Genomic DNA, 23,157 nt, shown 5'->3' on the forward strand with positions numbered 1-23,157 from the left:
ATCACCGTCTCCCACTCACACCCTCTGCATCTTCCCCTGTCTCCCAATCACCAGCTCACGAATCCTCCCTGATGCTTTAAATGTACATTAAAAGAAAAAGAAGAGAGAGAGAGAGAGAGAGGGAGCGAGAGAGAGAGAGAGAGAGAGAGGGAATAGCAGTCTCTCACCCTTTGTGTTTATGGTATGTTCCTGTGGAAAGTGGACATTTAAGTTCTAATGCACTCGGGAACCAAACTGCAGGCTGAGCGGCCCGATGCGACCACATCACTGCAGCCGCAGCGCCGGAAACATCCCACTGCGACAACTCGTGCTTTCTGTCCGTCTGAATCCTCGTCTCTCTCTCTCTCTCTCTCTCTCTCTCTCTCTCTCTCTCTCTCTTATCTGTCGGCGGGTTTTATCTGCGTCTGTCATAATGTTTATCTGTCTGTCTCGGGTCCTGCTGATTCTTGGCGCGGGCCGTCGTCCTATTCCGGTTTGTTTACCGTTGGCGAGGGGCGGCGCCCACACGGCTATTCAGAGGTTTTTTTTCTGGCTGAGTCAAATGAGATGTGGGATTACGCAACCGTGCACCACGGGCCGTGTGTGACGACCGGCGTGAACGGCAACGCTGGCCGACCGGCGTGTGCATCAATAGAAACTTCGGTAGCGATGAGCTTTTTTAAGGCAGAGTGTGTTTGTGTCGCCTTGACTTGATCAGTTTGCAGGTTTGATTTACACGCAGGTCGTCACTGAGCGTGACCTTTGACCTCCACCGAGCGTCCCTATGTAGGACGGGTTAAAAAAAACCAATAAAGTAGGAATTGTTTAGTTTGAGTTTAGTGTTGTAGGCTCTGTTCTGTCCTTGCTCGGGACGCTGAAGCCCTTATTGCTCCCAACAGAGGTGGAACACCTTGCATGGCAGCTGCCGCCATTACGGCGGAGCGTGGTGTGACTGTGAACGCACTGAAACTGCTGAAACAATAATAATAATCTACTGTTGTCTAATCGGATGTCTGCTCTGCGAAGCTTGAGCAGATGTGAAATGGGGGTTTGAGCTGCCAGACTGGAGTTTCGAGGACCGCTGGACCCTTCGAGTCTCATTTACGCTGCGGCAGCGGCGTTCCACCCACTTCCAGCTCGGCTCGGCCCGTTGTTGACACGTCAACATCATTTGTGGAAGTGGTTAGCATTCCCCGCTGCCGCCGCTGCCGGCCTCGGTCATGTTGTGTCAACAAATGGCTTTAAAATTCCATTTCAACTACAAAGTGAATCGATCATTAGCAAGTTGATTTATTGACAAAGTCCCAGGGGTCCTCACTGTCAACCGGATAAAATTGATGAATTTTATATTTTCTGCCTTGAAATGCATTAGATGATACAGTAATTACATAATTACGAAATTATAATTTGGTTCCAATGTCATTTAAATGATGTTCTTCCTCCCATCAATCAATAATAAACCAATAAATCATTGGTTGTTGACAGTTTCAGGACAGGTCAATATACCAGATAAACGTGTGAATCACAGTAATTCTCTACAGTTTATGAAGATTTATTGCTGGATCATGTATGCGTGGGCCAGACGGTGGGTTTGAGTCCAGTTTGGGTTTAGGAGTGTTTCTGTGTGAGTTTTCATGTTCTTCATATGCAAGAAAAAGTCAAAACATGCATATAATAATTTCTTTTTGTTTACTTGGTTGTCCAGTAGTGCCATAATAACCTTTAAATTTAAACTGTAAGGGTTTCCTTTGTTGCGGTGCAGAGTGTACGTGATGGAAATGTCAATCTTCTCACAAAAGCAAACAATTACGACTGAAAAGGAATAAAAGCTCAACATAAAGCCGCTTTTAATGACGCCTCCGGGTGCAAAACAACAGTGAAATGTCCAAAAGCTCCTCTGAAGAAACCTGTTTTGTAATGTTCTGAAGCTCTGGTAGAACCAGCGACCTCGGGTCGGCCGCAGACTTCCTCGTAGGTGAAGTCGGGTCGGCTCCAGGGGGAAAAAAAAATGTTGGATATCACTCAACTGGTTTATTAGGTGACATAAATAGGGGGAAACTGAAGTAAAATGTCACACGCGTCTTTCGGGTTTTGGATGTTTTTGTCATTCAGATAATTAAGTGCCAAAGTGGATGCATGTTGTTTGGCTGAGATGCTCATAAAGGAGAGGATCCGCTGCTCTTTGTCATCTATGGATGGAAACAAACGGGTGATTAAGAGGCCAATGGGGGTGAAACCACGTCTGTCGTTCGCGTCCCTCTAATCCTCTCTAAAACGTCCGACGGTCTGCTCGCGCCCTCAAAAACGACCGCGCCGGGTTTTTTTACTTGCAGCGCCCGGCCCCATTTAGCATTTATAGACGCCAAATAAGCGTTTAATAAAAAGGTTCCCGCTCACGAGCTGCTGTTTCACTTACGCACAGACGTTTTCGACGATTAAGGCACTTTGTGAAGGCGGATTCTCATACAGAGCAGCTCCATTGTGAGCGGCCTTCGTTTTATGAGCGTCCATTAAAAAAAAAAACATATTCATAAACACTAATATCAGCTTATGGTTTATTAGGGAAGTTTTAAAATACATCATTAACAAAAACAAAATAAAAAAATGTTCGTTTTGGTGGCAGGAGCCGAGGCCGCTCAGTCGCGTCTGTTGTTTTCTGCCAGGCTGGCAAACGGCAGTGAATACTATCATGTACCTGCGATGGAAACAGGACCGACGTCCCCGTGCCAACCCCCCCACCCGCCCCCCCCCCCCCCCCCCTCACCCTCACCCAGCCTATCGCTCTGTTTACCTCTTCTTGTTTTTCTCCTTTCAGCTCTGCATTTCTCTTCTCTCACTCTCTCTCTTTTTTTTTTTTTTGGTGGTGGTGAGGGCGTAGGAGTGAAAGGAGAGAGTGAGCTAATGCCCAGGTTTGATTAAACGGTGGAAAAGAGGGCTGATAGTATGAGGAGGGAGGGAGGGAGGGAGGGAGGGAGGGAGTCAGTGGGCAGAGGGCTGGAGTGGGTGGGCGTTGGGGGCAGAAAAGATGAGTATAAAAGCTTTGCTTGTAAGGTTATTGGGAAATATTCCCGGGGAGGAAATACTAGAGAGATATTACCAAAACCTTCCAAACTTCACGGTGAGTGCGCTCTTAAAACAAAATAGTTCAAACTTCATATTTCTTTAGTGTCTTATGGTTTTTATGCATGCTTTTTTTCTTTTCTTCTTCTTCTTTTTTAGTACTAATCATCCATGTGTAACTCTTGGTGAACAGTTGGCGTACAGTACTCGTGTTTTACTGTAAAAAAAAAGGACTCAGGTTGGCTCTCAGTGCAGCCAGACTTTTTGTTTGGATTTAGTTTTTTTTTCCAGTGAGGCGGGCACATTCTGCCTGCAGGGAAAGAAGCAGTGAACCCACCGGGACCCCTATTAAGATTCAGACAGGCATAAAACTCTGTAGACACTGATGCACACACACACACACACTCACACAACACAACACACACAACACAACACAACACAACACACGTCCCTGTCAGTTGTTGCGAGTTGCTTCTTGAACTTCGGCCCTCAGGCTTTCTTCCTGAGCCCACTGCAAGTCCAAGAGATTGACTGAAGCCAAAATATGCCTGAGGGTGTGTGTGTGTGTGTGTGTGTGTGTGTGTGTGTGTGTGTGTGTGTGTGTGTGTGTGTGTGTGTGTGTGCCAGCATGTGTCAGTTACTTGTACGTGTGTGTTTCTGTGCACTGAAAGCAGCTATTGATGGTGAAAAAAGAGCCGCTTAGACTCAATCTGCTCCAAATCCCACAAACAGACGACAGGGATGAAAGCTTCTCTGCAACACCGGCATGCAAACATGACGTGCATGTGTGTGTGTGTGCATGTATGTGTGTGTGTGTGTGTGCATGTGTGTGTCGACACAGACATCTGCCGCACACCTTGCCTCCCCTTGTGTTAACATGGAATAGTTGCACGTGCAGCAAGAATATTCGAGCTGCTCAGAAACCATGTTTTGTCTCAATTATTCTGATTCTCAGCCAAAGCTGTGTTCCTCTGGGGGGGGAGTGGGGGGCGGGGGCGGGGGGGTCGATCTGCTTAAGCACGCCAAGAATACTGCCTAGTTCAGTCTACTGCTGACAAATATACGCCCCGGGTTTGTTTGTTCCATACATACCTCCTGCTGCGGGCGGGCCACCGTTGCACAGATGTGCATGGCGAAGCACATATTGGTGGAGGTTTATAGGTCTGCCCGTCGTCTTCAGGCCGCAGGCGCACATATAGGAACGTCGCCACTTTCAAACCCTCTATTCCAGCGCCGGTGTTTACCCTCCGCTTCCACACCTCTGCCAATTTCTCCTTTCCCATTTTCTCTTCCTTTTTTTCACAGGTTTTTTTTTTGTGTGTGTCGGTCTTTCCTCCAGTGCTGACTTGCCTCGCTCTCTCTCTCGCTCTCTCTCTCTCTCTCTCTCTCTCTCTCTCTCTCTCTCTCTCTCTCTCTCGCTCTCTCTCTCTCTCTCTCTCTCTCTCGTCCCTCCCAGCAGATCAACAAGCCGCCAGGATGAGGAGCCTCCTCAGGTGTCTGGCACTCTGTGCCGTGGCCTCGCTCTGTGTCTGCTACGGTACCGACCCCCCCACCCCACCCCCCCCACACCCCCCACATACAGCCTCACCCACGCCATCATCATAACCTGTAATGCATAAAAAAATAAAAAGCAGTGATTCATTATTTATGATTAACCTCATCCCATGTTTTTCCCGTAGAGTCTCATGAAAGCACAGAATCCTTCGAAGGTGATTAAACGTTGTGTCTCGTTTCTGGGAAAACATGCATGCGTCACTAACAAAGATCCCAATGCTTTTAATTGTCACGTTTTGTTTTTGTTTTTGTTTTCACTAACGATCTCCCGGCGTGTCGTCTCACCTGCATCGAGTCGTTCAAAAAAAACAAAAAATTATTTTAAAAAATGTCATCTCGAGTGAAAGTCTTGTGGTTGCAGATTTGTTTGTGCCTCCAAACCAAGCCAACTCCTTCATCACGCCGCAGCAGAGAGGCAACGTATACAACCCCCCCAGGGGGAACGGCCTCGCCTCCTACCACCTCGCCAGGTAGGGAAACATGGCGGATCATTAGGACGGCGCTTAATTATGGCTTAAACATCCACACATGGTGCTGACGTGAATAATTAGGTTGGGGGATGTGTTTGCGTTTGCAAATTCCCCGCTCATCATCATCATCACCCCCCCTCTGTTCCCTCCCCGTCCAGGACAATAAAGTCTCCCGCCGAGAGACGTGCGGAGACGTGCGAGGACTACTCCCCCTGCCGCTTCTACGCCTATCGCCACGGCTACCAGCAGGCCTACCAGAGATACTTCGGGGCCCGAAACCAGCCAACTCTGGCACGTCGATACTAAAAACGACACCCTCGTGCAGAGTCGTCATCTTGTTCTGATTCTTTACTCGACATAACACAACTTTTTGTATAATTTATGTATCTAGGGTTTTTGTTAAGGGGGCGTGGGGGGGGGGGGGGTTTGTGCTGAGAGGAAAAGGAAAAAAAACCCAACGACACTGAAATCCTAAAAGCATCTACAGCTCGTTTCTTGTGTAATCTCAGGATATCGTTTATCTGCTATTATCACACCTTTCCAGATAATTATAAGCTTTTAACGGGACGAGCTGGAATGAAGCGACTCGCTCCTCATCCACTAACTGTCTCACATATCCTCCAGTGATTATCTCCACTGCTTCCACCAATAATAAAACACAATAAAACTCACATCACTGGCTTTGGTCTTAATCCTGTTTTTTATTTGCATGATGCTTTTTTTTTTTTTTTTAATGTTATTTTTGGAGGGGAAACCATAAGAGTGAGTATATTTGTGAAAATAATGTCTTGTTTGTTGTTGTAGAGCAGAAAGGCTTCAGTTTCAACAGAAGGTTGAATTTACAAGATAAACGTGTGTTTGTGAAAAGATTCATGACAGTTTAACAGGAGTTTTATGTGTTTTCGTGTGAGATTGGGTTTGTATTCCACCCATTAATGTGTGCGGAGTGATGAACTCACTCTTATGTGAAATTATCTGGTAGATGGAACCATTCAGAATGGCTTCTATGTTCTCATATTCCCAGTTTCTCCCGTTTGATTTGAGGTGTAATGTCCCAGTATTTTCATATTTATGCTGTCTGTGGCAGAGCCGATCTCACTTCTATGTTGAATTATTAACGAGAGCAACTGTTGTGCTTCGTTATAAACGGCAGTGTGGCGGTTTGCGTGTGTTTTCGACACACATTTCAGGCTGTTCGCTGACTTTCAAGTACATGTAGATGTGAATCTGAGTCCAGCACCCGGACGCCGAGATGGATGAAATGTTTTAGAAGATGAATGCAACCGTCTTTTGAACCAGAAGATAATCTCTCCTCTGATTGCCAAGGGAAACTATAACATACGGTGGGCAAGGTCCAAGTATGGCCCTCTGCTTATGATTTTCAAAAAGAGATATCAGAAATGCGACGAGGGAAACGATCACTTATGTTTTATCTCACCTCCACATGACACTGTATTCATGATCATCCATCATCTGGAGCTGCAGTGTGTATGTGTGTGGCTTTTATTCAGCCGTATTACCAGTGAAATAACACCGAGAAGAAGAATTAGTCCTGCCAAACGGCAGAAATACAACCTAAATATTGCTAATTTAACATCAGTCCAAAAACAGACACGAGGGAAATCAGAAGTGTTGTTTGTTGCTGTCGATCCGTCGTCACTAGAGTTTTATATTTATGAGGTTTTCTATCCATCTGTGAAGGGAGACCGTACAAACCCCACGTAGAAATCGTCTGGAGAACCTCATGGATTACTTTACCACCTCGACGCCTTTCAGCACTTCAGATCAAGCAAATCTTTTCCAAAGAGTAAAGAACACAGCGCAATAATGAAATAAAGAGAATAAAACATTAAAAGCTGCGGATCACAGGTCGTCTTGTCTTTTTGGATCTGAGGCATGTCGAACTGCCCTCTGAGGGAAAGGACAAGACGATCTGTCCAGATGCAAAAAGACTCTCGTACTGCATGATTGTTTTGTTGGTTTTTCTGTGTGTGTGTGTGTGTGTTGCCACAGGGCCACAATTGAAGTTTTCCTGAGGTTGAATCCTTGACGTCTGCAGACGGAGAGCAAACCAGCGGTGACCCGGTCAGTGAGAAAACCAGTGGCATCAAACATGAGGCCCGCGGGGGGGGGGAGCTCGGCCGGCCAGCCAGATGCTCCAAACCTGGACAACAAACAATCGGTGACTCCGCCGTGAAAAAGAGTGCGAATCAGCCTCAAAGCCACAGCGTCTGGGTGAGTTAGTGAAAGTATGCCGAATCCAACAGCGACGGCAGACATTTTCCAGATAGTTCACTGTTTCGTTGCACCAAAATTTCATTAAAGCTTTGGGTTTTGTGAGAATATACACGTTCTCGTCACACTGGAAGTGTCAAATTAAAACGTATTATGGCTCCTGAAGAAACTATTTGATATTTTGTCCTGCATAACATTTATACCTAAATGTGCTTTTACTACTTTTAATATTTCTATTATTACCTAAAGTGTGATTTTATTATACGTGACCTATGTTGACCCTGAAGCTATTCTATTTTATTTTCAGAAATGCTGAATTGAAATATTATAAAATCCTGTTTTAAGAAACCTGAAGGATTTTCATCATAAAACCATCGGCTTGCTGTAAAAACAACTTTGCCCTTTTTAAAGTTCCCTCCTACGCCCCCAACCAACAGGGGGTTGTTTCTAAATGCTGCTTTCTTCATGTCGGAAATAGCTGCGGTTTGCAATAAAAGAGGCAACAAAAAAAACAAAAACCCACCAGATTAAAATTATGTCACATAATGTGGGATGGTGGTTTTTATTCTATTTTTTTTTCTCCTTTCCAGTCTGCCGACTATGGAGCCCCTGAAGGGACATGGAGAAAAACAAAAGAAGAAGAGGGAGAAAAAAAACTATCTCAAGATCTCGCAATAACTTTTGCGATATCTCGCAAAGCTATATTGTTATATATGCGCATTTTGTATGCGATCGCCTAAGTTTGTCCTTTCAGAGACACCGTACACCCCACTGTTGTTGAGAGAAGCTAAAGCTAATGGAGGGCACCCACCCGTACGAGAGTTTTATTGAGTTTTATTTTGAAATTGGCGTAAAACATAAAGACATTAAAGCAGTGCTTAGGCGAAAGGACATGCTTTACGAGATCTAGAGATAGTTGTTTTTTTTCCTCTTCTTTTTTTTTCTCCATGTCCCTTCGGGGACTCCGTAGCAGACCGTACTGTCCCCGAAGGGACATGGAGAAAACAAGAAAATAAAAAGAAGAGTAAAAAAAAAAAAAACTATCTCGAGATATCGCAATAACTTTTACGAGTTTTGCGAGATCTCGCAAAAGTTAATGCGAGATCCTGAGACAGTTTTTTTTTTTCCTCTTCTTTTTTTTTCTTGTTTTCTCCATGTCCCTTCGGGGACTCCGTACTTCGGGGGGTTCCGCAGCAGACAAACAAACCTCCCCGCTGCTTCATGCCCTGACTGACCTGAAGGAGCGTGCAGGAAAACCCTGACCTCTCCAGGCCGCCATGACGCTCCACGGTAAGGGTCAGTTTCACAGACCAAAATCTGCAGCGGTGGAAGAAAGTGTCACGCATGCGCAAAAGAAGAGTTTGTCAGCAGGAGCCTCAGATCTGATCTGTGTCCCTGGAAGACATTTCCAGTTGGCTCGCGCTCTCTCCTCCTCACCTGTGCTTGAAAAACAAACACACACCTTTTGGGATCACTGTTTAATGCAGTTTGATCCAACAAAGTGTCCCATCGGATTAATTCTATTGGGGTAGGCTGAAGTGCACATTATTGATCAATTAACAGCTTCAAAACCTTTTATTGTTTATCAACCTTTCAAAAGTGATTAATTCTACAGTTGTTGAACTTTAAGATTGTTGTAATCTGTGCAGGATATTTGTAATAATTATGAGAAAACCTGCTGCTTCATGCCAAAGAATGACATGCATGTGTTTGTTTTACCACGTGACTCCAGATTTGGTGACATGCACACAAACACAGTTACTGCAGTTGCATTTTCAAACATGCACTCAGTTAAACACACTAAAAGTCAAACCTTTAAGTCACCATTCATCCTTAAACACCCAATTAAACCACAAACTAACCTCTACACCACTTGCATATTTCAGCTACTTCCATTATTTTGTTTGCAAATGACAGAATAAATTAGAAGACACCAGAACTCAGTGATTTATCATATATAATCTGGACTCTTAACTTGGAGTTTTGACTTTTTTTTTAAACCTAACCAAGACATTTGACATCATAACGAGGATCTTTAAATGTTTAAATCACCCGCACTCATCAAAACTCACCTGGACTTTTTACACAGACACTTGGATTATTTATTCCACATCAAACTATTTGAACTAAACCCTTTCGACCTGCATGTTTCTCTACCGACATGCTAAAATGTTCAGATTTGTCAAATACAAAAGCCACATAATTACGATCACTTTCGACTTTCCACTGAAACTGAACCGTTAGAGGTTAAAATGCAGGGAAGAAAGAAAAGTATGAGAAGATGAAGAATTAAAACTTGCACACATGTATGAGAGACCATCAAACCAATACGGCAACGGCACAAAGTTTATTTAATTAACTGACACCGAACAACATGATGTGCTTCTTTGTAAGAATCATTTAGAAACCATTGCATTTCAGCAAACCGAGTGTTCACAGTCACTTTAGTGGAGCCGCTGTATCAAGTGTGTTTCTGTAAACTGTGTGTCCTCATCCAAACCCACATAAATGAGTATAAAAATGCACTTTTTTTTTTTCTTTTCTTCTATTTTTCTTTTGCATGATTTCTGCAGCTGAGTGGGTGTGTGATACATGACTCCCCAGCCAATGGCATCCCCACGCCGCCCCACGGGCCACGTCCCTAAAGCCGCTGTGTTCTGATGTATATATGTGTGTCGGGGAAGAAGCTCGGAGGAAAAGACGCGTCCAGATCGAAGTCGCTGCCTGATAATCTGCTGACAGTGACGGAAGCAGCCATGAAGACCCTGGTCGTCCTCTTCGTCTGCACCGTGGCGGTCGTCTGTGTGACCTCAGGTATAATAAACGACACACACACCAACACACACACACACACCAACACACACACACACACACACACACCAACACGCACGTCTTTTTAACTCTGAAGGTCGTTTGTGCAGCTTCAGCAGAATAGACTGTGATTCAGTGGAAATAAATATATATATTCTGTGTTTTTGTGTTTCAACAGACGCTGCGACTGGACCTCAGCCTGCCAGTGAGGACGCAGGTTCGAATCCCATTCAGCCATACCGGCTATTACATTAACCCTTTACCGTCCAAGTGAACAGATGACAATCTTTTTTAGGTTAAAGACAATGATTTTGTTGAGATTTCATTATATGTTATTTCTTTTTGGGTGTTTTTTTTAATTCATCAACTTTTTTTTTTTTTTTTAAGTATAAATTTGGTCTTGAAATAGCCTTTAACAACATCAGAGATTAAAAAAAGTCTTAATTTAAAATGCTTCAATGAGTTTTCTGTCGGACTCGCGTTGAAATATCTCCTCACTTCAAGATTTTACTGCAGTGACTTTTCTGTTTCCTCATAGTAAAACAAAAAAGAAGTTTTATTGATAAGAAGATGTTAGATTTTCTCAATATTTTCAATACCAGGAAGAAAAAGAAAGCAGCTGTATTTGTGTAATGTCACATTTTATAAGTGGGAAAACACATTATTTGAACTTAATTTTACTTTTTGGTAATTTTTTACACTTCTTCTTCCTATTATTATCATTATTATTAGTAGTAGTATAAAATAATAATAATGATAATAATTTATTAGTATCACAGTGGTGAAATTCTACATATTAAACCAGCAGATGGGATGAAAAAAGCAAAAAGAAATTACACATAAAAACCTGATTGTTTGGGCGACAAATGTGTTTAAATCTGGAGTGAATGAAACTGTTGTGACGTTTGCATTGTTCCTAATGAGCCGGTGTTTTTAATGTGTGCAGGGATGTTTGTGGAGCGGCAGCAGGCGTCGGCGGTGGTGAGACAGAAGAGAGCTCCAGGAGAACTGACTCTGACGCAGCTCGAGAGGTAACCCCATTGCGTTTTGTTTTTGGTTTTTTTGTAAACCGGTCGCTCAGACTGGACCTCGTGTACAAAGTGACCATAAAGGCTCTGAATGACACGGCCGCCTGCTCTCCTGCCAGCCTGATGGAGGTGTGCGAGGCGAACCTGGCCTGTGAGGACATGATGGACACCGAGGGCATCATCGCCGCCTACACCGCCTACTACGGCCCCATCCCCTACTAGAGGCCCGACCACGGCTGCTTTCCTCTTTCATCCTTCACCGCTGAGCAGAATTAATCAAACTCTGCAAGATGTCTGATGACATTCAGCAGGTGAATTCATTTCTTTTCTGCAAAAAAAAAAAAAAAAAAAAAAAAAGCTGCTGTAGGGTAGTGTGATGAAATCAAATAAAGAGAAGTTAAACTCTGCTGTGTATGATTGTTTTTTTTTTTTAATCCGGCCTCATGTTTCCTCTCTAATTTACCACAAGAGAAAGAAACAAAACAACAGAAATAAATAATTCCAAATATAAACAAAACACCGTTTTATGCTCTCCTAGACTGAGAACTGAAAAGCACTGATGACCTTCACGATACAAATAAAGGTGCTGTGTCACATTGTGACCACTAGATGTCCTCATAGAGCTGGATGTTCCTGCTGGATGTTTCATGATCAGCATCTTTTTAGAATTACATGTGTTGAAGCAGTGACACGATAAAACCATACACGTTTCACATATTCATCCCAAAACATTATGATGTAATAGCTTAGTCAGTTTTTTTCAACCCTCAAACAAAACATACAAGTATTTTCTCATTTCTATGCTTGATAGTGATGGATTAAATTCCTTAATCAGGTAGTTTCCCGTTTGGTTGGACGATAAAGCGACATACTTGTGAGATGTCATCGACTTTGAAAATTCTGCCTGGAAATACGTTCAGTGACCCGCTAACAGATGTTTTATTTTTGTTTTTGCGTCCCTTCAGTGAGTGAAGGAGAAAAGGGATTCAATCATGCAAACTCTTTTTAATCTAAATATACACACTTTGGTGTTTTTTTCATGACTTTATGACGGGTGTGTGTGTGTGTGTGTGTGTGTGTGTGCCCGCCGAGACCCTCTGATGGATAAAATGAATGATGGACAGAGGCAGAAGAGAAAATCCTGAATATATTAACATTTATTCAAGTTTTTTTTAAATACCCTGACATTTCTCTTTTCTTTTTTTTTTCAACCACTGTTTTTATGTCTTCTTTTAAAAGCTCACATCACACTGTGGATATCTATCTATCTATCTGTCTCTCTCTCTCTCTCTCTATCTCTATCTTGCTCTATCTATCTATCTATCTCTTGCTCTCGCTCTCTCACTCTCTCTATCTTGCTCTCTCTCTCTATCTATCTATCTTGCTCTCTCTCTCTCTCTCTCCCTCCCTTCCTCCCTCCCTCTCTCTCTATCTCTATCTCTCTATCGCTCTATCTAGCACTCTCTATATATATATCTCTATCTCTATCTAGCTCTCTATCTCTATCTCTCTATATATATATCTCTATGTCTCTCTATCTCTATCTATCTCTCTCTCTCTCTCTCTCTTGCTCTCTCACTCTCTCTCTATCTCTATCTTGCTCTCTCTCTCTATCTATCTTGCTCTCTCTCTCTCTCTCACTCCCTCTCTCTATCTCTCTATCGCTCTATCTAGCACTATCTCTATCTCTCTCTATCTCTATCGCTCTCTCTCTATATGTATATCTATCTCTCTATCTCTATCTCTCTCTATATCTCTATCTCTCTATCTCTCTATATCGCTCTCTCTCTTGCTCTCGCTCTCTCACTCTCTCTATATCTCTATCTTGCTCTCTCTCTCTATCTATCTATCTTGCTCTCTCTCTCTCCCTCCCTCCCTCCCTCCCTCCGCCCTGCACAGGAGGAGGACAGACGATTACTGGCACGGTGGAGTTCCCCTGTCACAGGTATGCAACGTGACGGCAGGCCGTGGGGGGAAATCCCGGTAAATATCCTCCCTGGTAGTCGCCACCGTCTCGCCTCTCGTCCTCGTGTCAAACAGTGAGCAGGTTCACCGTCAGGAAGTGTCACAAAAAAGCTGCCGTCGGACCGCGGCGGCCTCCGAGAAGCTCCTCCGGGCTGCAGGGCGGACGACATGGACCGGCTGACCTTTGACCTGGAGAACCGGCAGCGCGTCCAGGCCGTGGAGAGCTCGTTTGGCCCGGCGGGGCAGCCGCTGGTCAGGCCCGGCCGCACGCTGCTGGGCGAGGGTCGCCTCAGGAAGCAGTGTCGCAAGAAGATGAAAACCAAGGCTTTCTTTCTCTTCAATGACATTCTGGTTTACGGCAGCGTCGTTCTGAACGGACGCTGGCACACAGACCAGAGAGTCATCGCTTTGGGTGAGAAACTTCTTCCTCTTCTTCTTTTGTTTTTTTTTTAATTAACACATAAAAAGTTACTGAATTACGCCGTCAGCATGTCAGTACTTGAATGCGTCTGTATCGTGCCGCTTAATAAAACACAAAAGATTAAGATTAAGTAATGCCGATAACTCGAAACATAATTAGAGTCAAACATTTCTGCCTCTACAAGCAGTTCACACACAAACATTTATATAAATATGTCGCGCTAATGTTTTGTCTCATGATGCTTTAACATGTTAAAGTCGCCCTCATGCACCATGTCAGTGTGGATTTAAAAGATTGATTAGATCTGATGCTTTCATTTCATTTGACCTTTATTTAACCAGGAAAAGAACTCGCTGATATTGAGTTTTGTTGGTTTTTTTTTTACATGGTTTACCTGGAAATGAAGTGTGCAGAACCCGTCACATCCTCAGAATAAAAAAAAAAAAAAATCTAAAACAGATTTGATAAATTCACCAGTATATAATAATTAAAATGCTAAGTAGAGACACACCTTTAAAAGATAAAATGTTGATTTCGGAAAACAGATGCTGCTCAATGTAGTATTTAAAAATAAAGTGAGGCATCAATCAGGAGAAATGATTGAAGGAAAAGATGCTTTACCTCAATAAATAAGATAAAATGTGACGATGGCAACACTTTATTTATGAGATTATGAGATTTATAAAAAAAAAAAAATGGCTACTCTCCACATAAATGGTCAAAGTGAGTACATTCTGGTGCCTTCATTTCATTTAACTGCTTTCATTATCTGAACTGTGGTCATTCAAGGAAACAAAATTAATCTAGTAATCAATCACACATAATCTAGTTACTCGTCAAGTAAAGGCAACTTTGGTTATGCAACACATGTCAGAGATTTAAAGTGCTCTAAACTAACAATTAGAAATGTAAGTGTTGTAAAACAAAGGAATATCAAATACAAAGAATAAAAGACAGTAAAAAGAGAAAAAGTTTCACTGCAGCATGAAATGACAGAAGAACAGCTGCAAGAAGATGTTTAGTTCTGTAAAAGGTTTGATCCGTCTTGTTTTATAAAGCAGTTATAGGTCGTTGCCTCGTTAATTCATCTATTTATTCACTATTGTCTCTTTTCTGCTTCAGTCCGGAGCCGAAGTGACTGAATATTTCCACCTCAAAACCTCGTTATGAAAATGAAGTGTTTCTGTTCCCTGTCTCCCAGAGGACATCCAGCTGGAGGACGTGGAGGGAAATGAAGACTTGAGGGACCAGTGGCTCATCCGAACCCCACAAAAGTCCTTCTTCGTCTCGGCTCGGTCGCCTGACGAGAAGCAGGCCTGGATGAGCCACATCCGGCAGTGCCAGGCCGCCCTGCCGGAGGCCCCCGCCGCCGCCGCCCCCTCCTTCGCCAGCTCCTGGATCCCCGACCAGGCCGCGTACAAGTGCATGCGCTGCTTCAGCAACTTCGGCGCCACCAGGCGCCGGCACCACTGCAGGAAGTGCGGCTTCTTGGTCTGCAACGCCTGCTCCAGGAAGCGCGCGGTGGTCGCCCCCATCCACCCCACCAAGACGCAGAGGGTCTGCGACCTGTGCCTCAGGAAGCTGGGGGAGGAGGAGGAGGAGGAGGAAGAGGAGAAGAGGAGGAAGGGGAGGTGCAGAGGAGCGCCCCCAGTACCTGGCTGGACCTGCGACGGGGCACCTGGGGCCGGACGGGCGCCGCCGAGGGGCAAGCAGACGCAGCCGAGTCCCTGCAGTCTCAATTTCTTGCACTTTAAATGATTAAAATGGATTCTTTTTAAATTCTTATAATTTTTACATTTAAAAATGCTTAAGGGAGCAGCAGCAAAAGAGGAAATGTTTCCACTGTCAAATGAAGGAAATGTGGTCATAAATGCTTTAATGTCTTTTGCCCAAAGAGTAACTGGTTTAACTGTCGGTTCATTAAAAAGATTAGATTAGAATTCAAAATGTGCACCAACATGGTACAGTTGGAAAAAGAAGACTCTTTGAGGAATAAATTGCCTATTTTTTGTTTAAAAACACCCTTATATGCCATTTGCACGTGATAATCAACACAAAACAAGCCTTTTTCACTGGATTACCACAATCTGACTCCGTGTGCAGAAAAATAATGCTTCAGCTGAGGTAAGAGAGTTAAACCACAAACATCTTTGTCAGTGTTTAACATCATGTATTATCCATCAGTGTAAAATGATTCAACTGCCACATTACCAAATGTGGTGACTTTCCCAGCAAAGGGTTAAATAAAGTAAAGCTTTCAACCATATTTGATGTTTTTATTTATGATTTTATCTTCCTTGAACGATACGGATCTGCCCTGTGCTTAAACACATCATCTAAGGAGACAATGCACCTGGATTCACACCGCCATTGTTTGTTCTAATGCATAAAGTCTGGTGTGTTTATGTTCACTTTCATTACTTGAGCCTGCGATTTGTGACCGTACAGTTGCTGATGTTGTTTTTTTTTTTTTTTTAATCTGTCAGGATTAAACATGCTCTTGATGAGACTATATGAGAAATGGCTTGAGTCACCTTCCGTGTTTATCTCCACAGGAATTCAAAGCCTTTTGTTTAGCGATGACTTGACTGTAAGCGACAAGAGTGTGATGCTTCCGGGTAATGTTACTCTCCTCACAGGTATTTGTTTTTTTGAGTAATCTCTCACAACGATGTTCTGGGCTGTCAGTCAAACTATCATAACGCTGAATCATTTCTTTGTCCTGTTTGAACGGGACAGGAGGAAATGTGCTCTTACTTTCATTCATTTTTTTTTTAAACAAATAAATTAAGTTGATTCATCATTAGACTTTGTCTGGATTTCTACTTAAGCTTAATACAAACAACAGCACTGACAAGACAATGACTGGTGGGTGCACATGAAAAAACAAAAAAGCTTATATAGCATTCCTTAGCACAGAATGATCCGTATTTTATCTATTTATACAGATGTTTTGTACAATTTTTCACCTGCATGTCAGAGTCTTCAGATGTTGCGATTGAGAAGAACTGAAGAAAATGCCATTTACTGCGCCATCTGTTGGTAAAAAAAAGTAATACAATAAATATTTAAGTGACCGTATTTTACTATATGCGAATGTTCAGGGGCGGATCCAGAGAAATTTAGGGGCATTCTATTCTATTCTGAAATGTCAGAACACATACATTCTAAGAATTGTTGAATAAAAAGACGCTGGGTCAGGAAAAGAAAAACACTAAAATAAAGTAAAATTAAATATCAAATATTTTTTCATCCATCCTCGTGAGGTTTCTTCTCATTGGTCACTTGTTTTGGTGACGTCAAAGTCGTCGTTTCTGTCGGGCTCGCGGCAGTAAACATGGCGACCGGCTAACTGTGCGCTCCGTGTGCGTTCATTCCTGAAGCGTTTAGATCTTTCACTCGGGTTTCAGGCGGCACACTTTCCTCCCGTTTGTACCCGGGGGTGCTCGCACGGAGCCCCGCAGGCTTCTTAGTTTTTCTCATTAAAAGGTAAAGTCGTTTTTCTTGCGTCTCGTGCGAATGCGGGCCTAGCAACAAGCGCATGCTAACAGCACGCTAATGCTAATCCAGACTTCATTCAGATCATCCCAAACTGGATTCAAGTTTTTATTTCGATGATCTGAACATATGTACAGCAAATTATACCTCTACCTGACGCGTTAAGATGTTGATATGCTGTCGATCCCAACATTTGCAGCTAAAATTTGTTAACTTTTATGCTAAATGCAGATGTCTAAATTCAACGCTCCAGGACGTTTAGATTATCTCACTTTTTTATGTTTGTGTTTATATACATATTCCACATGTATTTGAATTCTTCCTGATCCAGTCTAACTAACAAAGCTGAGTTACACCTCACAGAGCTTTCTGCAGAGGACCTCCATGTCTTTATATCTAGATTTGAATACATGTAAAGTAATGGAGACTCTTCTGACTCATTGTTATCAAAACACTGCTCTGGATGTCAGAGAGAATATTCATTTCAAAAACAACATTTTGCAGATTAATGTGATGCTCTCAGTGGCAAGGCAAATGTATGTATATTGCACCATTCAGACACAAAGCAACTCGCAGTGCTTTAAAGGGAAATTAAATTAATGCATTAAAATAAAGCCATTTAAGAGAAGATTAATAAATAAAGCAGACATTTGATTAAGATTGCGGAAATGGAATCTACTGTAAAGCTTGAATAAATATTGTGTTAAGGCCCACTTTAAAATAATTGAGTGTGTTTGTTGAGAAGTTTGTTCCACAGATGAGGTACGTAGGAACAAAAAAGCTGCTTCACTTTGTTTCTTCTGGCTCTGGGAGCACTTCCTCCTCTTAAACCTCTTCCTGAGATCCTTATGGGTCTGGATTTTTCATATTTGACAAGTAAATCAGAGATGTCTTTGCCTTGCCTTGGGTGATCTGCAGTTATATAACAAATATTTTAGTTTTTTTTTAACCAAGACCTGTAAATGCACTGTTACAGTAACCCACAAAATAAATGCATGAACAAGTTTCTCTGGTAGTTAAATGTGGCTTACTGAGGGGATGGATCATAATAGTCATTCTATTGCGAGAAGAACGAAGATAAATCAAGTTTTAGAATGACATCTTTTTCACAAATCCAAACCTGTCAACCTCTCCAATAAGCCCTCAAACATTCCTCAGTTGTTTAAAGTTTTAGCTTTAACTCAAAATGTGCACAGCAGCTTCATGGAGGTTTCCTCTGACGTTTGCAGGGTGAAGGAGACGCGCTGCAAAAATGGGGCGACGTTCGACCTCCTCCACCAAGAGTGGGAAGTTTATGAATCCCACCGACCAGGCCCGTAAGTACCGACCTCAAAAAGACCAGAGGTGTTGACCAGCTGGAAGACACCCAGGAGCAGTACCAATCACTTGTCGTTAAATGTAAGTGTTTTGTTTTTTTCTTTCCAGGAAAGGAGGCCCGGAAAAGGGAGTTGAAGAAGGTACGTGCCGTAAACGGAATCATTTGGAATGCATTGCTGCTGCTGCTGATGATGATGATGATGATGATGGTGGTGGTTTTCTGTTAATGTTATTCTTCATTATAGAACAAGAAGCAGCGAATGATGGTGAGAGCAGCGGTGCTGAAGATGAAGGACCCCCGACAGATCATCAGAGACATGGAGAAGCTGGATGAGATGGGTGAGGAGGCGCAATTCATTTCCAGTTTTTAAATCTCATTATTTCCTAAATCTAACAATTTTTTTTTTTTTTTGCTTTTGGTTTCCTGGACAGAGTTTAATCCTGTCCAGCAGCCTTTGCTCAACGAGAAAGTGCTGCGGGACAAGAGGAAGAAGCTCCGCGAGACCTTTGAACGCATCATTCGTCTGTATGAGAGAGAGAATCCGGAAATGTACAAGGAGCTGCGCAAGCTGGAGCTGGACTACGAGACCAAACGAGGGCAGCTCGCTCTTTACTTCGACTCGGTCAAGGTCGGTTCTTGTGTTGTGCTTGGATTCTAATGACTGTTTTAATGTCGGTCCTTAAGAGCTTTGTTCCTCCCGCTTGCTCAGTGGCACAGCTTTCTGAGCTTGAATTCGATCGTTTGTACGAATGTCCCAAAGGGAGCTTTGATACGTATGTGGTCCATTTCCAGCCACGACGACGTGAAATGGTTCAAATCAGTCACCTAATCGCGTGTTCTGTCTCCGGTCCAGAATGCAGAGTCGGTGGAAGTCGACAGTATCCCTTTGCCCGACATGCCGCACGCTCCATCAAACATCCACATCCAGGACATCCCCTTACCCGGAGCTCAGCCTCCGTCCATACTGAAGAAAATCTCCACTTTTGGGTAGGTCTCAGTTTGTGTGACACATATTTAGATTTGCAACGTGTCGCTTTGCCTCTGAGCTCCTTCTGCTTGTATCCGTTAGCAAAGGGCCTCTGTCGGCGTCCTCTGGCCCCGTGTTGGCTTCGGTGCCCAGCGTCCCACGCTTGCCGCCAGGGAAGAAGCCCCCCGGGCCTCCTCCCGGGCCCCCGCCCCCACAGGTCCTGGCGCTCTACGGCATTCCATCTCGACGCGCTTACGGCACAGACGCAGGTATCGATATACGATCGCGCTCATCCACGATCGAAGCACTTCACATAAAATCAGTGTTGCTTTTTCACGTTTCCGCCTCTTCTCCCGTTTTCCTCTCATTCCACAGAGCCCAACATTCCCGGTTTGGAAAGGGACCTCGGCATGGATCTGGGGCGAGATCGGGACAGCGGCAGCGACAGCGACAGGGACCGGGACGACGTCGACGACGACGACAGCGACTCGGAGGAGGACAGCGAGGACGAGCGAGAAGACGGCTTGGACGTCGACAAGCGGATGCGAGCGGACCGGCGTGACGACGAGCGGGAGAAAGAGGAGGAGCGAGACAGAAACGACCGACACGCTGGTGAGTCACTCAGAGCAGCTTCGGGGTTTTTCCACGTCTGCGACAGACTTGGAAGTTATTGCGACGCTTTTAGAAACTGGCGCTTCTCTGAACTTATTGTCCTCTAGAGTCAGACTTTGCACTCCCGCAGTCGTGTTGCTGATCTATGTTTGATTGCGTTCACGTCTCTTTTCATCAGGTCGCAGCGTGCGGTTTGCAGACGTCCCCGCAGAAGCGCCGCATGAAGGGAAAAGAAAGAAAAAGAGGTTGGTGAAGAAGACCAAAGCCATCACGCCTCTGCAGGCCATGATGTTACGGATGGCAGGTGCGTGGATATAATGACGTCGCCGCTTTGTGGCTGGAACACGGCAACTCTTTTCCTCTTTATTGACTCGGGGTGTTTTCACTGGTTTATTTTCTCCGCAGGTCAGTCTGTTCCTGAAGAGGAGGAGGAGGAGGTGGAGGAGGAGTACACCGACGAGTCCGACAACTCTGACGCCGAGGACCGGGGACAACCGGGAGACGGCCCGCCCCACCCCATGGCCAACCAGCGTCTCCCCCCTCCCGCCGGGCCCGTGGGGCAGCAAGGACCGCCACACATGCAAGGCCCGCCGATGACTGGGCCTCCACCACTGGGCCCGCCCCCGGCTCCCCCCATGAGACCTCCCGGTCCCCCCTCCGGCCCCCCCCCGGGTCCTCCGCCAGGTCAGTAACGACAGTCGTTCGCCGTGACGTTATGGAGCCCCGGCTCCGCGTCGTCGCGGCAGACGTTCACGCGTCCTGTCGTCTTCAGGGGCGCCTCCGTTCTTAAGGCCTCCCGGGATGCCCGGAGGATTGAGGGGTCCGATGCCTCGGCTGCTGCCTCCCGGCCCGCCTCCAGGCCGCCCGCCCGGTCCCCCACCAGGACCCCCTCCCGGCCTCCCGCCAGGCCCCCCGCCACGTGGGCCCCCTCCGAGACTCCCACCTCCAGCCCCGCCAGGTAAGCATCGGACCGCAGGTCAAACATCTGGAAGCTGTGTGGAGATGATGTTTACACCACAGTGTTGTAGCGATTTAACGCAGATAAACAATGTCACCGTTCGTGTTCTTCATTCAAAGCGGAAAAATTTATGTTTTAGTTTAAAAGGGGGTCATATTATGCAGCTTTTCAACACTTCCACATGGTCTCGTTGGTCCAGAAACGTTGCATTCAGAGTTTAATGCCTCAAATCCAGCTTTTTCTCAGATTTTCAACCATTTGAATATTGGATCATAGGAGTTGCATTCGGAATCTGCTGTGTCTGTGTGAGCTGGACTGGCTCCGCCCCCACACCACTTCCTGGGAAGTTGCTTCCTGTCGTGGTGCCACGTGCCAGAGTAGTGCTGCCTCATTGTGGGAGGGTTCAAGGGAGGGCCCAGCTCACACTATATGGGGTTTGATTTCTGATTGGCTGGTTGGAGCGACACACTTTTTAAAAAACTGAAACAAGCCGGGGAGAGCGAGGACACACTTTATTCACTTCTGGGGCGTCGTTCCAGGTCGTTCCAGGATGCATATGACTGTTGGAAAAGCATTAGAAAGGGAATTTTGAATGATATGACACCTTTAAATTACATTTCTGTTCTGCAATGAAATCCAACTTGAAGCAGTAAAGTGGGTTTTATACAACATTTAATAAACACACCTTCGGTTGGAACATTAAAAATCAAAGTGAGCCTTCATCGACAACTCTTTAAACATAGATCACCCAAAATAAAGAATATAGACAAAATATAGCACCCAAAATAGATTAGAAATATGAAAATAGAGAATATAGGTAAGAATGAGAGTACAACCAGATTTTAAAGTAGAAGGTAAAGAACTGAAATGTGCATTATCTAATAGTGAAGACTCAGTTCAGCTGTGATGGAATGACCTCGGTGAGGTCACATGACCAGTGAGACTTGAAGCAGTGTCTCTGCGGCAGCAGCAAATCCTGATCCCAACGTCTGTGTGACTCTCTGCAGGTATCCCACCTCCCCCGCCAAGAGCAGGAGGCCCCTCGCGCCCCCTCGCCCCACCGCTGTCCCTCTTCCCCCCACCGCTCAACGCCAACGTGCTCAGTGCCCCTCCCAACATCGTCCAGAGGCAGAAGGGCCCCGGGTCCGGCCAGGACGGCTCGCAGGGCAGCATGCCGCCGCCCGCCATGCCCATGCGACCCGGTGTCATGCAGATGCCCCCTCCCCCGGGCACCGCCGCGGCCTCGTCCGGCGGCAACCCCCCCGGCCACCACCACGCGGCCACCATCGAGAAGCGCGCCAACATCACGTCCCACGCGGCCGGCGGAGGTGCCATGGCCGGCGGCCCCGGCTCCGGCGGCGCCACCATCTCCGCCAAGCCTCAGATCATCAATCCCAAAGCGGAGGTCACCCGCTTCGTGCCCACGGCGCTGAGGGTGCGCAGGGACAAGAGCGGGCCGATGCCCGGGGCGGCGCCGGGGCCGATGGAGAAGTCGGGCGGAGGACGGAGGGGAGACGACGGCGTGGGGGCGGGCCAGTGGCAGAAACAGCAGGCGGCAGCCATAACCATGAGCTTGGCGAACCCTGCGCAGAAGGGCGCCGCCAATCAGTCCAACATGAAGACGAAGGACCAGGTGTACGAAGCCTTCATGAGGGAGATGGAAGGACTTCTCTGACACTGGAAGACACGCCTCCTGAACAGAGTGTTTCTCTCACATGCTTCCTGCGACGAGTCATCGAGGTCGTTATTCAGCCTCGGCCTCATTTGATCCAAACGATCATTTGTTATAAAGATATTGGGTTTCATCTGATTATCCTGATTGGAAACATTTCATTGTTTTTTGTTGGTTTTTTTTAATACCTTGGAACAGTTTCTCCTTCTGCCAGCTGTGAGTCATTTGACCATAAAGTGTGTTTTGTATGATTGTAGTACTGTTTATTTTAAAGGTGAAATGTTTGACATCCGAACAAAAGGTGGCAAATGTTCGCCGGCCACCTTTTTAATTCATGTGTGAAGTTGTTTGACCTGCAGTTAAATAAATCCTTCAAACATGGTTTTCCCTCATTTCATCACTTGAACCAAGTAGAGGAAAAGATTTGATCTTCCTTTTGTGGTGGTTGTGTTAAAAATGCATTTTTGAAAGACGGATGCTTTAGGAAAAAAATAAAGTTAATAAAAGACAACTAAAATTAATTATTTCCCATAGAAAATATGTATATATACCAAATAAAAACTGTGTTTACACCCAGTTAGCCAGACATGCATAATTATATGCATTCAC

General features: G+C 44.9%; 4 protein-coding genes across 4 annotated transcripts; all 4 read left to right on the top strand.

The window, feature by feature from the left end:
- Positions 1-3,017: 3,017 nt before the first annotated feature.
- mgp (matrix Gla protein) lies at positions 3,018-5,734 on the top strand. The gene is made up of 5 exons (XM_080512189.1): positions 3,018-3,097; positions 4,499-4,576; positions 4,719-4,748; positions 4,955-5,063; positions 5,222-5,734. Exons 2-5 carry the CDS (start codon positions 4,516-4,518, stop codon positions 5,367-5,369), a joined length of 348 nt encoding a protein of 115 aa, XP_080368315.1. The 5' UTR covers positions 3,018-3,097; positions 4,499-4,515; the 3' UTR covers positions 5,370-5,734.
- Positions 5,735-8,458: 2,724 nt separating this feature from the next.
- Positions 8,459-11,464, top strand: bglap (bone gamma-carboxyglutamate (gla) protein). The gene is made up of 5 exons (XM_080512043.1): positions 8,459-8,588; positions 9,872-10,112; positions 10,288-10,326; positions 11,056-11,140; positions 11,257-11,464. Exons 2-5 carry the CDS (start codon positions 9,959-9,961, stop codon positions 11,357-11,359), a joined length of 381 nt encoding a protein of 126 aa, XP_080368169.1. The 5' UTR covers positions 8,459-8,588; positions 9,872-9,958; the 3' UTR covers positions 11,360-11,464.
- A 1,806-nt stretch (positions 11,465-13,270) lies between these two features.
- LOC308141666 (pleckstrin homology domain-containing family F member 2-like) lies at positions 13,271-15,281 on the top strand (the record flags this gene model as incomplete). Its single annotated transcript, XM_080511873.1, has 2 exons — positions 13,271-13,514; positions 14,725-15,281. The coding sequence occupies 2 exons, from the start codon at positions 13,271-13,273 to the stop codon at positions 15,279-15,281; spliced, it is 801 nt and encodes a 266-aa protein (XP_080367999.1).
- A 1,593-nt stretch (positions 15,282-16,874) lies between these two features.
- Positions 16,875-22,893, top strand: wbp11 (WW domain binding protein 11). The gene is made up of 12 exons (XM_080511428.1): positions 16,875-17,012; positions 18,251-18,337; positions 18,447-18,478; positions 18,584-18,677; positions 18,771-18,967; positions 19,193-19,326; positions 19,409-19,575; positions 19,682-19,918; positions 20,097-20,222; positions 20,324-20,602; positions 20,691-20,876; positions 21,884-22,893. The coding sequence occupies exons 2-12, from the start codon at positions 18,274-18,276 to the stop codon at positions 22,549-22,551; spliced, it is 2,184 nt and encodes a 727-aa protein (XP_080367554.1). The 5' UTR covers positions 16,875-17,012; positions 18,251-18,273; the 3' UTR covers positions 22,552-22,893.
- Positions 22,894-23,157: the final 264 nt, after the last annotated feature.

The sequence above is a fragment of the Blennius ocellaris genome (assembly GCF_963422515.1).
Source record: "Blennius ocellaris genome assembly, chromosome: 16".
In the NCBI taxonomy this organism is placed as follows: Eukaryota; Metazoa; Chordata; class Actinopteri; order Blenniiformes; family Blenniidae; genus Blennius; species Blennius ocellaris.

Excerpts from the sequence above, each read along its gene's own strand:
- mgp (XM_080512189.1), top strand. The coding sequence starts at position 4,516 with ATGAGGAGCCTCCTCAGGTGTCTGGCACTCTGTGCCGTGGCCTCGCTC. Across the intron at positions 4,577-4,718 it reads CTCGCTCTGTGTCTGCTACG|AGTCTCATGAAAGCACAGAA; the intron begins GTACCGACCCCC and ends TTTTTCCCGTAG. Across the intron at positions 4,749-4,954 it reads AAGCACAGAATCCTTCGAAG|ATTTGTTTGTGCCTCCAAAC; the intron begins GTGATTAAACGT and ends TTGTGGTTGCAG.
- bglap (XM_080512043.1), top strand. The coding sequence starts at position 9,959 with ATGTATATATGTGTGTCGGGGAAGAAGCTCGGAGGAAAAGACGCGTCC. Across the intron at positions 10,113-10,287 it reads GGTCGTCTGTGTGACCTCAG|ACGCTGCGACTGGACCTCAG; the intron begins GTATAATAAACG and ends GTGTTTCAACAG. Across the intron at positions 10,327-11,055 it reads GCCTGCCAGTGAGGACGCAG|GGATGTTTGTGGAGCGGCAG; the intron begins GTTCGAATCCCA and ends TAATGTGTGCAG.
- wbp11 (XM_080511428.1), top strand. The coding sequence starts at position 18,274 with ATGGGGCGACGTTCGACCTCCTCCACCAAGAGTGGGAAGTTTATGAAT. Across the intron at positions 19,919-20,096 it reads CAGAAACGACCGACACGCTG|GTCGCAGCGTGCGGTTTGCA; the intron begins GTGAGTCACTCA and ends TCTTTTCATCAG. Across the intron at positions 20,603-20,690 it reads CCCCCCGGGTCCTCCGCCAG|GGGCGCCTCCGTTCTTAAGG; the intron begins GTCAGTAACGAC and ends TGTCGTCTTCAG.